The 14676-nt window shown below is 39.3% G+C and overlaps 2 protein-coding genes across 4 annotated transcripts in view; one reads left to right on the forward strand and one right to left on the reverse strand.

Moving 5' to 3' along the window:
• sec62 (SEC62 homolog, preprotein translocation factor) overlaps positions 1-14676 on the forward strand; it is a 43565-nt gene that overhangs the window by 17368 nt on the left and 11521 nt on the right. Inside the window, exons 2-4 of the mRNA XM_059992164.1 lie at positions 1997-2105; positions 8163-8268; positions 11677-11878. Coding sequence (XP_059848147.1) covers positions 1997-2105; positions 8163-8268; positions 11677-11878 — 417 coding nt within the window. The remainder of the gene's footprint in view (positions 1-1996; positions 2106-8162; positions 8269-11676; positions 11879-14676) is intronic.
• Positions 1258-14676, reverse strand: part of nadkb (NAD kinase b) — a 114731-nt gene continuing 101312 nt past the window's right edge. The window contains exon 13 of one of the 3 annotated variants that reach the window (XM_059992090.1): positions 1258-1839. The gene's annotated coding sequence lies outside the window, so the exon portion shown is untranslated. Of the gene's footprint in view, positions 1840-4410; positions 4812-4848; positions 6335-14676 lie in introns of those variants that run through there. The other 2 variants (XM_059992101.1, XM_059992080.1) reach the window with 2 other exon arrangements.

Below are 14676 nucleotides of genomic sequence, written 5' to 3' on the forward strand. Positions count from 1 at the left end.
AACTCATCCTTAATAATCAACTCCAATATCTTCTCACCCACTGAGGTCAGACAAGCTGGCCTATAGTTTCCTTTCTTCCTGCTGTTCACCTTTCTTGAAAAGTGGAGTGACATTTACAATTTTCCAGTCATCAGCTACCAATCCAGAATCTAGTGATTCTTGAAAGATCACGACGAATGCCTCCACAATCTCTTCAGCTACTGCTTTCAGAACTCAGAGGTGTAGTCCATGTGGTCCAGGTGACTTATCTACCTTCAGACCTTTCAGTTTCTTAAGAAACTTCGCTCTAGTAATGGTAACTCCACACTCTTCATGACCCCTAACTCCTGGAACTTCCACCACACTGCAAGTATCTTCCACAGAGAAGATTGATGCAAAATACTTATTCAGTTCGTCCGCTATTTCCTTGTCCCCATTACTACCTTTCCAGCATCATTTTTCAGTGATCTGATATCCGATATTGCCTCTTCTAAGATCCTCCCTTATTTTTCTAAAGTCCATTGAGAAAAGGGCCAGAGTCACCAAACACTCCTCATATGTTAACGCTTTTATTCCTGGGAATAATTTTCATGAGCCTCATCTAGGCCCTCAAAACCAGTTGAATTTTGTGTGGGTTACTCTGGATCTCCAGCATCTGCAGAATCTCTTATATTCAAAAATGGTAGTTATTAAAGCAGGCAAAGCCCCCATTGTATGTGTTAGTCTTCCATCAGTCAAGATCGTACCTCATATTGCTTTCCACTGTTTTGTTTCACTCGGGTGAAAGGTGTCTTAGCGTGTAGTCTTTTTCACTGAGATTACTGTAAATATCTGCATGTCTACACTAACTCCCGCAATGTATTCCAGTGAATAACAGGTCAAAATACTCCTAGACCTTATACACCTTCACTATAATGCAGGTAGCTGAAATTTTACTGAAATTCAAGCTACATTGAGCTTGCATCAACTGGCAAAACAATGCATGAAAAAGGGAACAGCAGGGGTCTTTATCTTTTAGCTCAACTCAGGGAGCCCCACCATCTCATTCTCGCTTCCCCCTTACTTATCTGTACTGATAAAGGGCTGCGGCCTGAAATGCCAACTGTTTCCTGCGTTCCAGAGATGCTCCCTGACCTGCTGAGTTCCTCCAGCATTCTGTTTCTGTTGACATTGAAGTAAACAATTCAACTATTGAAATTGTATTGAACCACCTTTAATCTTATGGGTATAAAAATGTGATGTACATGAAGTTTGGGAGCCTCTACCAAGAGGATCTCCAGGTAAATGCGTGCTTGCTACGATGAATAAAGTCTTCCATATCACCAGCTTCAGTGTCTCTCCATTCACACGGACTACGGTCACAAGTTCAGTTCAAGTTTATTATCCTCTATATGCGTGTATATAGTTAAATGACACCTTGTTTATCTGGGGCCAAGGTGCAAAACAAAACACATATATCACATAAAGCAGATAAAATAATATTAACAGATTAAAATATTCTGTGGATTTGCAAGGTGACATATATGACATGTAGTTAAATATACATAATTCTTGTGCTGTCATAATTAATGTGTACTGGGTGGTAGTATATTAAGAAGTCTCTCAGCCTGGAGGGATTCTGTAATACAGCTTAACATACTTTGTTCTTATACAACAAATGCATCCACATAAATGCAATATTTTCAGTTTTAGTAAAGGTGCAAAATAACCCTGGTACACAACCTAGTACAGTTCAGTAAGTTCTGTATTACTGTGCATAATGCGTATCAATTAATCTTAACCACAAGAGTCTCTGCAGATGCTGGAAAAATTGAGCAACACGCACAAAATGCTGGAGGAACTCAGCAGGCCACACAGCATCTGTGGAAGGAAATAAACAATTGATGTTATGGGCCGAGACACTTCATCAAGACGCGCCTAAAATTGATTAATTTAAAATTGGCTTTAATTAAGAGTGATATTTGGTATGTCAGTCAAAATCATGATTTTCCAATTTAAATTGTCTCTTGTTTTTAAGGAGGTTGGAGAACCAACTAAAGAGGAGAAAGCAGTGGCCAAGTACTTGCGTTTCAATTGTCCAACCAAGTCCACTACCATGATGGGGCACAGAGTCGATTATTTTGTTGGTAAGATCACAACATACCATTAAAATCAATTTCTGCCTCCGCAAAATATATTGACACTTGTTTATATGCACAGTATAGTAAATCTGTGTAAGTTAGTCTTCGTGTATTTACGTGTGTACAGATCCTTCCCCAGCTTATGAGTGTCCAACTTTACAGCCTGTAATTATGAATAGGCGTGGGATGGTTTTACCGTACCATATGCGTGGGGGTGGGGTGCTACAGGTATTTTCTGCCGAGTAGGAACTTAGTTCAACTTCCAAATTGTTCAGCTTACAAACAGTTTTATTTATTTAACTTTAATTTAGTGATTCAGCAGGTTAACAAGATCTTCCGGCTCAATGAGCCTGCACCACCCAATTATACCTGTGCAACTTATTAACCTACTAACCTTTACGTCTTTGGAATGTTTGAGGAAACTGGACCATCCAAAGGAAACCCACGCAGTCAGAAAGAGAACAAACTCCTTACAGACAGCAATGGGAAATTGAACCCAGGTCTCTGGTACTGTAATAGCATTTCGCTAACCACTACCCTTTTCCTAACCCGGCATGATAATGTTGCTTTATTATCCTCATCCTATTAGCTGAGGATAACTAAAGTGTGTGGGCATAGGAACAAGAATGTAGCATTCAGTCTCTTGATTCTTTTCTGGCATTCAATCAGGTCTTCGTCAATCCACTTAACCCCTTTAGTTCCAAGTACTATAATCCAGCAAAAAACTATAACTGTTAGTTTTAAAATCTAATGCACATCTGTTAAAATATTCTGGCAAGTGGAAATGTGTTCAAAGATCTGAATAGTCAATAAATGACAACTCTATCTGTCAGACTACAGCTTAGGCTACATCTACACTACGCCGGATAAATCCGTAAACGAAGCTTTTTCTCTTCGTTTTTACCCTCTGGCGTTTTTGTCCCCCGAAACCGGAGCTTTTCAGAAACACTTTCCAGGGTGGGTATTTTTGAAAACGATGCTCGGGCATTTCAGTGTGGACAGGGTAACCGGATACTTCTGAAAACGCTGTCAGACAGCAGCACGCTATTTTATTGTTTACTTGAATGTAACCTAACAATTTCAGAACAGACGGCAAAGAGACTGAAGCCAGAAGAGTTAGAAATGTACTCACCAAATACTTTGATCCAAAACTTACTGAATAAATAAGTATACTCACTTTGCCCTGTTTTCTGTCCTTGCTCGTATAAAGGTGGTTTACCCATTTATGCAAGTACTTCTCTGACAATAGATGTGTAACAGCCTAATGTAACGTTGTATGGAAATACAAGATAACACTAATGCAGACATGTTTTTTTTATACATTTAACAAGGTGCTTTATTAATGCAACAGGGTTAGTCAGTTTTTCAATGTTCGTCGTCAGCCAGGTCAATCTGTCCATGAACTCCTGTCAGTTGCCGCCATACATTACAGTATTTGTTCTCCTGTGCGAAAGCCAACAGCTGTCCGTCATTTTAAGTTTTTCTAGTCTGTAACTACACAAACGCGCACTTTTACGGCGAGATTTGACACCAAACACGTCGCTCATTTTCAGTAGATGTGTCCTGCGCATGCACAGGAGAAGGAGATTCGTCGAAATCTCCATTTCAGTGTGGATAGAGATATTTTTAAAAACGCATAGTGTGAACGCCTATCGTTTTTACGTGAAACCGGCGTTTTCAAAATTATCCAGTCTAGTGTGGATGTAGCCTTAGCTTTCAACAGCACCCCACTCTGACTTCTCTCTGGAAGCTTTTCCATTGTTGATCACCTTGTTTCATGAGTGTTTCCCAGTGACCTTTGTCACAAGATTATTAGCCTTTAGATAAAATGAGCTGAAGAGCATTCTTGTTCTTCAGCCCTCATTTTTTCTTGTTTTTAAAGCCTTCAGGGGCTTGGGACAAGAGTGCATCACAGAATCTGTTTGCTTTTATGATCTTGCTCAAGCTCTCAGGTCTTCTTCCGCCACTCTCTTAAATTTAAACAATCTCCCTCAAAAGATAATTAGCAGATCAGCACCTAAACTATGGAATCCAATACCTAAAACTGTAAAGGATACCGATACACACAAAATGCTGGAGGAACTCAGTAGGCCAGGCAGCAGCTAATGAAAAACATCGACTACTTTTTTCCATAAATGCTGCCTAGGCTGCTGAGTTACTCCAGCATTGTGTGTGTGTTGCTTGGATTTCCAGCATCTGCAGATTTTTTCTTGTTTGTGAAGGGATACAGGCACTATTGACACGTTTATATGTCAGCTTAAAACTTATTTCACTTTGGGGACCCAATCAAGCCAAACCACAATCTATTCCAGCTGCTGTCATCCGGGAAGCGGTACCGCAGTATAAAAGGCAGGACCAACAGGCTTCGGGACGGCTTCTCCCATCAGGCCATCAGACCGATGAACTCACACTGACTTGAGTGTACTCTATCTTACATTGACTGTTCTATTTATTATAAATGACTATGATTGCACATTGCACATTTAGATGGAGACGTAACGTAAAGATTTTTACTCCTTACGTATGTGAAGGGTGTAAGAAATAAAGTGAATTCAATACAATTTTTTAATGTTTGCACTTTATGTACATTATTTGTATGAAAAGAGCTGTATAGATAAGTTGTCGTTATTCTTAATTGGTGCATCATAGACTTCTGTTTGCACTGATGGTGTTGTGGATCATGTCGCTGTGCAGAATCCACCCCTCCCGTCTCTATAATGAGAATTTGTTTTTATAGAATCAGACAGAAATATTACTTTATAGTAGTTTAAAGCTACTGTGAAGAATACTTTATTAGAATGACACCAGAAATGAGAGGTTACAATGCACAGGAAAGCTGGGTTCCATTTATTCTCAAGAGGAGAAAATGGAGATCTGTGATATTTATCTTTAAAATTATATTTTGATAGAGTAGACAAGGGAAAAGTATTTCCACTTCCCCACAAGACTGCTACCGAGGACCTGAGAAAATACATCATATTCAGAATAGATTTATTATCACTGACATATGCCATTAAGGACATATATGTCCTTGAAATAGGTCTTTAACATCATTAAAGAAACTACACACGCTGATCATGGACTATTTGTCCTATTCTCCTCAGAGAGAAGGCTAGTAGCAACCAGACTCAAAAACAGTTACTTTCCCCAAGCAGTAAGACTGATTATCCACTCCACCACTACTTTATTATTTCCTGTCAGTCATATTACATACAGCCTAGCATCACTTTATAGACATACAGTCAATCTATGTTTATAAGCTATCTTATGCACTTTGGTAAAAGGAAGTAGTGTGGGCTATTATCTAAATGGGGAGAGAGTTCAAACATCAGAGGTGCAGAGAGATTTAGGAGTCTTGTACAAGACTCCCAGAGGTTAATTTACAGTTTGAGTCATTGGTAAAGAAAGCAAAGACAATGTTGGCATTTATTTCAAGAGAAACAGAATATAAGAGCAAGGAGATAATGCTGAGCCTTTATAAAACACTAGTCAGGCCACATTTGAATATTGTCAACAGTTTTGGGCCCCATATCTCAGAAAGGATGTGTTGTCATTGGAGAGAGTCCAGAGGAGGTTCACAAGTTTGCTTCTGGGAATGAAGGGGTTAACATTTGAAGAGTGTTTGGCAGCTTTGGGCCTGTACTCACTGGAATTTAGAAGAATGCGGGGAGAGCTCTTTGAAACCTACCGAATGATGAAAGGACTAGGGTGGATGTTTTTCAGGATGTTTCCTATGGTAGGGTTATCTAGAATTAGAGGGCATAGTCTCAAAATTGAGGGGCAACCCTTAGAACATAGGTAAAGAGGAATATTTTCAGGCAGAGTATAGTAAAGCTGTGCAATGCTCTGTCAAGGGTGGAGGCCAAATCCATGAGTATATTTAAGGGGGAAGTTGGTAGTTTCTTGATCAGTCAGAGCATCAAAGGATATGGCGAGAAAGCAGGTTGAGTGGGATCCAGACTCGATGGGCTGAATTGCCTAATTCTGCTCCTGTGTTTTATGGTCTTGTGTTTTTATATTTATGGTGTGTATTTTTATTACTGTGTTCTATATCTTTTGTGGATCTTTTTTCTGTATCGGATTGGGAATAACAATTGTCTTCCTTACACTTGAGTACAGGAAATGACATTAAACAATCTGAAATGAATTTTGTCAACACAAGAGATTCTGTAGCTGCATTAAATCCAGTATACCACACACAAAATGCTGGAGGAACTCAGCAGGCCAGGCAGTACCTATGGAGAGGAATAAACAGTTAATGTTTTGGGCCATGATCTTGTTTGTGGCAATAGTACAGTGCAAACAAACAAAATTACTGTAAATTAAAAAAAATTGTAATTAAAAAAGGAATAAAATAGTGTTCGTGGACCATTCAGAAATCCAAATGGTAGAGGGGAAGAAGCTGTTTCTGAGTGATTGAGTGTAGGTCTTCAAGCTCCCATACCTCCTCCCCGTTGGTAGTAATGAGAAGCGGGTACCTAGTGATATATGTTGTCTTCATGTGCACCGCCTCTAGAAGATGTCTTAATGATGGTTAAGGGCGTGCGTGTGATGGAGCTGGCAGAATCTACAACCCTCTGCAGCCTCTTTTCAACCTTCATTGCCAAGAATTACAATGTGGAATTCACTGTCACAACTAACAGTCAAGGGAAATGAAGGTAAAAGCTGGATGTACTTTACTGAGATTAGATTAGATTTAGTGATGGATTGTTCATAGATTTAAACACAGATATAACATGGGTAAAGAACAAGATTAGCTGTATATGTCACATGTACATCAAAGCATACAGTGAAATGCAATGTTTAGCATCAGCGACCAACACAGTCCAAAGTAAATTTATTATCCAAGCACATCACCAATACTACTTTGAAGTCCATTTTCTTGCAGGCATTGACAGTAAAACAAAGAAATACAATACAGTCAGTGAAAAAAATACTGACAAACATCTAATACACAAAGAAAACAAACTACACAAAATACACAAAAAAATTACTGAGGACACGAGTTGTAGAGTCCTTGAAAGTCAGTCCATAGGGAATGTTCAGTGATCAGTTTGGTGCTGTGACGAGTGAAGTTAAGCTGGTTTAGGAGCCTGATGGTGTGGGACTTAAGGCTCCTGTCTCTCATTCCTGATGGTAACAGTGGCAGAGAACATGGCTTTGATGATGGGGATCCTCAATGATGGATGCTGCTCTCTTGTAGAGGCAGTGCATGCTTTCTTTGAAATAGCACTGACATACTGGTCTCAGGACAGATTATCTGATATAATAACATCCAGGAACTTAAAGTTATTGACCCTTTCCACCTTTGATTCCACTGGCACTGGTTCATGGACCCCCCCCCCCCCCCCACACACACACACACACTTCTTCCTGCTGTCAACAATCAGCTGTTTAGTTTTGATGGAATTGGGTGACAGGCTATTGTTGTGGCACCACTCAACCAGACTTTAAGTGTGCCACCTACATACCAAATTGTCACTACCTTTGACTTGGCCAACTGCTGTGGTGTCCTCAGCAAACTTAAATACGGCATTGGATGATTGTGTTGCGAGCAATCCGCAGCTGCCACCACGCTTTATGCACTAACATAGCATCCCCAGAGCTCACTAACCCCAACCATACATGTCTGGAATGTGGAGGAAACCCCATGCAGTCACCACAAGAACATACAAACTGCCAAAAGTTTGCTGGAATTGAGCACGATTCAGTAATCACTAGTGCTGTAAAGTCCTACTTTTGTACTTTGAAATGCTTGCTAATACTGTTTTCTTTATTTTGCACTCATTAAAGTTGTATCATTTTTTAAATTTGTTTTATAGATCATAAGACCATAAGCAAGGCAAATTTAGGCTATTTTCCCAATCAAGTCAGTTCCACCATTCTTTCATGGCTGATTTATTATCCCTCTCCATCACGTTTCTAACCCCCTTACTAATCAAGAACCTGTCAACTTCTACTTGTCTATGGTGTCCTTGCAGCAAAAAGCTAATTTCATATTTTTATCTTATGAGTGCATGCATGTGACAATGAATTTAAACTTGTACTACCATCACGTTTCAGCTTCCAAAGCGATAGATTGCTTGCTGGATTCTAAATGGGCAAAAGCAAAGAAAGGAGAGGAGGCTGTTTTTACAACCAGGGAATCGGCAGTGGAATATTGCAACAGGTGTGTGCAGTTCCTTTAATACTATGTTGTTAACTCTGCCTTTGTTAATAACATTAGCATCAATGAATCAGAGTGCATGAAAGAGGAAAGGCAGTAACCCAGAATGCATGTTCAAAGTAAATTTGTTATCAAACTACATATGTGTACATGCGTGGGATGGTTATGGAGTGCTGTGACCCGGTGCAGGTCAATGGAGCTAGGCAGATTAATGGTTTGTCATGGATTAGGTGGGCCAAAGGACCTGTTTCTATACTATAGTGTTCTATGACTCCAGTACTGTGCAAAAATCTTAGGCGTCCTAGATGTATGGTTTCAGATGGTATTGCACCTACAGTGCCCTGATCTCAACATCACTAAAGCTGTCCAGGATTACCTGGGGAGGCCGAAGCAAGTGAGACAGCTAAAGTTTGCTGGATAACTATGGCAAGTTGTCCATGATGCTTGAAACAACCAGCCATTTTTCTTATAAAATTGCACAATAATGTGCCTAAGAGAATTGATGCAGTTTTAAGGGAAAAGGGGGGTCACACCAAATGTTGATTTGATTTAGGTTTTTTTGCTGTTTATTGCTCTTAATATTTCTTTGAAATTTAGAAACATTTCATTTTTATTATTTTTGAAAACATTTCTGCTTCACAGAATTTTGTTACACAGTAACGTATGTTACCATATACTTCTTCAAGATTTTTTTTTTTGCAGGCTTTCACAGTAGAATAAAGACACACAGTAGAATCAATAAAGAACTATACACAAAGACTGACAAACGAAAACAAACTACAAATAGAAAGCAAATAATGATAATAAATAGATACTGATAATGAGTTGTATAATCTTAAATAATTAGAATTATCACCATCATACGTCGTGATATTTCTTGTTTTGTTTCAGCAGTACAGTGCAATACATAAAGAATAAGTTACAGTAAGAAATATATTCAGAAATAAATAAGTCGTGTTAAAAAAAAAGCCAAGTAGTGATGTAGTGTTCATGGACCACTCAGAAGCAGAGGAAAGGAGAAGAAATTTAGAGTGCATCTTCACTGACGGTAGCAATGAGAAGAGGGTGTGTAATGGTAAGGGTCCTTAATGATGATGCAACCTTCTTGATGCAATGCCTTTTGAAGATGCCCTTAATGTGCTCATGGTGGAGTTGGCTGAGTTTACAACCCACTGCAGCTTTTTTCTTTGAGTTGAGGTAGCTTGGTGACAACAAACTTAAGCTAAAAATCAAATTTAAATCAACCAAGTGGTAGACTCAGTACTTAACCAGTTCTGCAGTACTGCAACAGATCTAGCTCACAGCTAAAATCTGAATGTAAGAGTGGGAGGTAACTGCACAAGTCTGCATTTTTTGAGTATATTGAGCTTCCCCTCAATATGTTAGGTAAACGTAAAGTGAATTTATAATTATTATCAAAGTCCGTATACTACGCTGAGCTTTATTTTCTTATAGAATTTCACAGTAAATAATATAAAAGAATCAGTGAAAAACTACTCACAAAGATGGACAGACAATGCAAAAGAAGACAAATTTGTGCAAATATAAAAAAAAACAAAGAAATAAATAATATTGAGAACATGTGTTGAGTCCTTGAAAGTGAGTCTTTAGGTTGTGGAATCAGTTCATTGTTAAAGTGAGTGAAGTTATCTACATTGGTTCAGAAGCCTGACGGTTGAAGGGTAATAACTGTTCCTGAACCTGTTGGTGTGGGACCTGAGACTTCTGTACCTCCTTCCTGAATGCACTAGTGAGAAGAGAGCATGGCTTGGATGGTGAGGTTCTTTGATGCTGGATGCTGCTTTCCTGCAGCAGCATTCCTTGCAGATGTGCTCAGTGATGGGGAGGGCTTTACATGTGCAATAGGAAATAATTTTTTACTCCACTTAGTAGTGTTCTATCAATACAACAGCAGCAGTATCCCAGTGCAACTGCAATCACTCCTGGTTTTTGTCCACACATATAAGTTGAGGCAATGAGGAAAGGTGATCGTTTAATGTAAAGTAAACCAGAAATCTCATGGTAGTTTGAACACTTAACCTGGAATCAGGTATTCAGTGGAATGGAGCTTTACAGTAAGGAAAACCAGCAGTTGGAATAGTGAAAACAATTTTTCCATGATTTGGGGGAAATTTAATAAAAGTTATTTTAGTGCCTCACCTAAAGATGCAGAGGTTTTACATTAATTACTAATACATAACCCTCATCTTTAAAGTATGTGAGATCACAGAATGAGGGGTATCTCATTGAGACATATTGAATACTTAGAGGCCTAGATAGAGTGGATATGGAGAAGATGTTTCCAACGGGGGGAGACGAGGACCAGCGAGCACAGCCTCAGACGACAAGGATGTCCCCGTGGAACAGAGATGAGGAATTTCTTTAACCAGAGGTGGTGGATCTGTGGAATTCATTGCCACAGGCAGCTGTGGAGACCAAGTCATTTGGGTATATTTTTAGCAGAGGTTGATAGATTCTTAGGAAGATTTTGGGGAGAAGATGGGAAAATGGGGTTGAGAGGAATAATAAATCAGCCATGATGGAATGGTAGACCAGACTTAATGGGACAACTGGCCTAATTCTGGTCCTATATCTTATGATCTTAAAACTTTACAATGCCTATAGCCACAGGCATAGAAGTATATCTTATGCAGGCAAATTTAGTATAACTGGTCATGTTGATCAATATGGCAAAGGTCCCATTCCTTTACTGTGCAATTTCATGATTATAACTGTATGCATAAATACTGAAATTATGTTATTAAATTTATTTTAAATTTAATAACATTGTACCATATCAGATCGATTGAGAGAATGTGGCAAGTGCGCATGCAGCTGATCAGTCGCATGATGAATCCATAGGGCCTCCTATGTGTGGGAGGCGCGCTCTTTTGGGCACGGGCTTTCGAGTGCTCATGTTGTCATCTCGGAGAGTTGGATTCGTAGCTGCAGCACTGTAAGTTGCACAGCATGTACCATTACGAACATGGCTCAGTAAGAAGGCTTAATAATACACTACGTTGTTTATTCTGCCGCGAAAAGTAATAAACATAATTTCAGTCTTTATGCAGAAAGTAGATATGTAGTAAAGGTGAGCGTTTCTCTGAGTGTCTTTCACAGTCTCAGGAAGTCCCAAAGGGTCTTTCAGCCAGTTAATTACTTTTAAAGTATAGTCACTTTAGGCTACCCATTTATGTATAATGTGATCCCAATGATATAATGACAAAATTAACTATTTTAGTGAAGTTGGTCGAGAGCTGGTTATCCAAATTGAGTTACCAGAGGGCAGCTGGCAGCTGTCAGTCTTGCAGACCTCCCATTAGCAATGATGAATATTTTTTTAATGATATTTTTACATTAACAGAAATGCTAAAGCTTCCCCCCCCCCCCCCAACCCTGAATTGTCAACAGGCTTCTCAAGAAGCAGTTCTTCCACCGAGCGTTGAAAGTAATGAAGAAAAAGTCTGAGAAGGAAATCAAAAAGGAGAAAGGGAAGAATGACAGCAGCAAAGAGGAGGAAAAGAAAAGCAAAAAGGAAACGGTGAAGGATGAGAAGAGTAAGAAAGAGAAGAAAAAGGATAGTGAAAAAGAAGAGATTAAGAAAGAGAAGAAGGTAAGAGATCTATTATGTTTTTTATTTAGAGAGAAAGCATGTAATAGGTCCAGTGAATTGCACCGCCCAACAGCTCACCTATTTAACCCTAACAAAGTCACAAGACAATTTACAATGACCAATTAACTGGTATTTGTTGCCATAGACAGCTGCGAAGGTCAAGTCATTGGGATATTTAAAGTGGAGATCGATAGGTTCTTGATTAGTAAGGTGTTAAAGGATACAGAGAGAAGGCAAGAATAGGGTTGGGAGGGATAATGAATCAGCCATGATCTAATGGCGCAGCAGACTCAATGGGCCAATGGCCTAATTCTGCTCCTATGTCTTATAGCCTATCCATGTTCCTGTCCAAGCACTCCTTATCTCTACTACTCATGTCCTGGGAATGTATTGGTAATTGCTTTACTGTGTTGAGCTTCAGTACACAACAGAATACATGAGCCAAGAGCAATACTGATTTTGTCTTAAATATACAGCAATAAGCAGACCATTCTGGAGGTTATTATTCAATATCCAGGGATGGAGTGACGATTGTTCAAAGTATCTTTATTATCAAAGTGCATATACATCATCATAAACAATTGTGAGATTTTTTTTTTCTTGCAGACATACCCAAGAAATCCGTAACAGGATCAGTGAAAGATTGCACCAATATGGACATTCAACCAGTGTGCAAAAGACAATAAACTGTGCAAATAGAAAAAGATAGAATAATATTAAATAAATAAACACTAAACATCGAGAAGATATAAAGAGTCCATGAAAGTTGGCCTAGAGGTTGTGGGAACATTTAGCTGGCAACTTGTGTTTGGGATTACTAGCATTATCTCCTCTGCTACAGTGGCTATGTAGCAACAGACTCAGTAAGTGTCAGGATAGGTACAGCTTCTTCCCGTAGTGTTAGACTTCTTCCCACCTGTGCCGACACACTCAGCTTGCACCTGTCACTTTTCATCTTTTATTGCTGCTATTTCATTTATTTATATGACTGCTTGTTTTATTATATTAGCATCAGTAAAATTATACTGTCTAATATAAACATGCACCTCACACTTTAAGTTAAACTGTCAGTGGCCATGCCACTCAGGAACTTGCGCTAATATTTTTTGTGACTGTATGTACTATCATAACTCTATGTGCTGTGTGTGACTGTATGTAGTGTTTTACACCTTTACCCCAGAGGAACAATGTTTCGTTTAGATGTATACCTGTGTATGATTGAATTACAATAAACTTGAAACTGCACAAACCATCCATGAGAGAAATTCAGCAGGCCGAGCAGTATCAATGGGAGGAAAGGAATTGTCAATGTTCCAGGTTGAAGCCCTGCATCAGGACAGTGGTTACGTAATCCAGAACTGTGCAATATCGACGCAGTTGAGATCAAATTCTGTTGCATGAGGTCGGAATGTAAATCCTGTTAATGGTGTCAACTGGAATAAAAGAGTGACTTTTTCACACAGTGAAAAGACTTAGTAGGATCCTGAAGGGCAAATATTTTCACTCAGAGGGTGGTCTGTATGGAATGAGCTGCCAGAGAAAGTGGTTGAGGCAGGTACATAAACAACATTTAAAAAGCATTTGGACAAGTATGTGAATAGGAAAGAATACAAAGTCAAGTTTATTGTCAAATGTACATATGCAGATTACAAATGTGCAATGAAAAATATACTTACAGCAGTGTCACAGGCACATTGCATCAAGTACAAAACAGTCATAAGAAAAACATGGATTAAGCATGAATTAAAGTTAAACAAGAAAGAACACAATTAGAATGGGGGGAAAAGATCCATTGTGGTGGAAAGTGCTTATAGTGCTGCTGAATTGTAATGATTTAAGAACAAAATGGTTAAAAAGAAGTAGCAGTGTTCCTGAATCTGGTGGTGCAGAACGTCAGTCTTCTTTACCTACTCCCCAATGGTAGCTGTGAGGAAATGGTATGGCCTGGATGGGGATGACAGATTTTACCCACTTCAGGCAGCACCTCATGTAAATATTTTCAATGGTTTAGTGGGATGTGGGTTAAATATGGGCAAATGGAACTAGATTATATGGACATCCTGGTCAGCATGGATCAGTTGGACCAAATGTCTGGAATGTCCTCATAAAACTGTTGAATTGGGGCATTAAGAACAAGGCTGATACATTAATGCCTTTTGTGCATGAGAATCTCTATAGCCCTGTGACATGACAGAGCAATTTTCGAAGATCAAGGACAGTTCAGTGTAATGGTATAACAAATGCTGGCCTTGCCAGTGATGTGCTGTAAAAAAATTAAAAATAATTAAGTAAACGGATCATGCAATTGAGTAAGTGAAATAGCAAGTAAAGATTTTTAAAGTGATGTACTGGGTGCAGAGTCTAATTTCAGGTATTGTTGAGATAGATTTATAAACTCTGAACCCTTTCATGGAGTCTCCCAGTGTGCATTTAGTCACTATTGAGTGACACATTCTGCATTTACAAATTCCAGGTTTTGACCTGAACCTCCAGTCTACCTTTGGGCTTCGATCCGGATCTCTGATTGCCCTTTGGGCTTCAATCCAGATCTCCGATCAGCCTTTGGCTTCGATCTGGATCTCCGAACGGCTTTCAGGCTTCGATCCAGATCTCTGATCAAACTGTGGGCTTCAATCCGGACTTCTGATCGAACTGTGGACTTCAATCCAGACCTCCAATCAACTTGTGGGCTTTGATCTTGACCTCCGATCATCCTGTGGGCTTCAATCCGGACCTCCGATCGAATTGTGGGCTTCCGATCGGCCTGTGGGCTTCGATCCGGACCTCCTACCGAAATG

Source organism: Hypanus sabinus, chromosome 2 (assembly GCF_030144855.1).
Source record: "Hypanus sabinus isolate sHypSab1 chromosome 2, sHypSab1.hap1, whole genome shotgun sequence".
Taxonomy (NCBI): domain Eukaryota; kingdom Metazoa; phylum Chordata; class Chondrichthyes; order Myliobatiformes; family Dasyatidae; genus Hypanus; species Hypanus sabinus.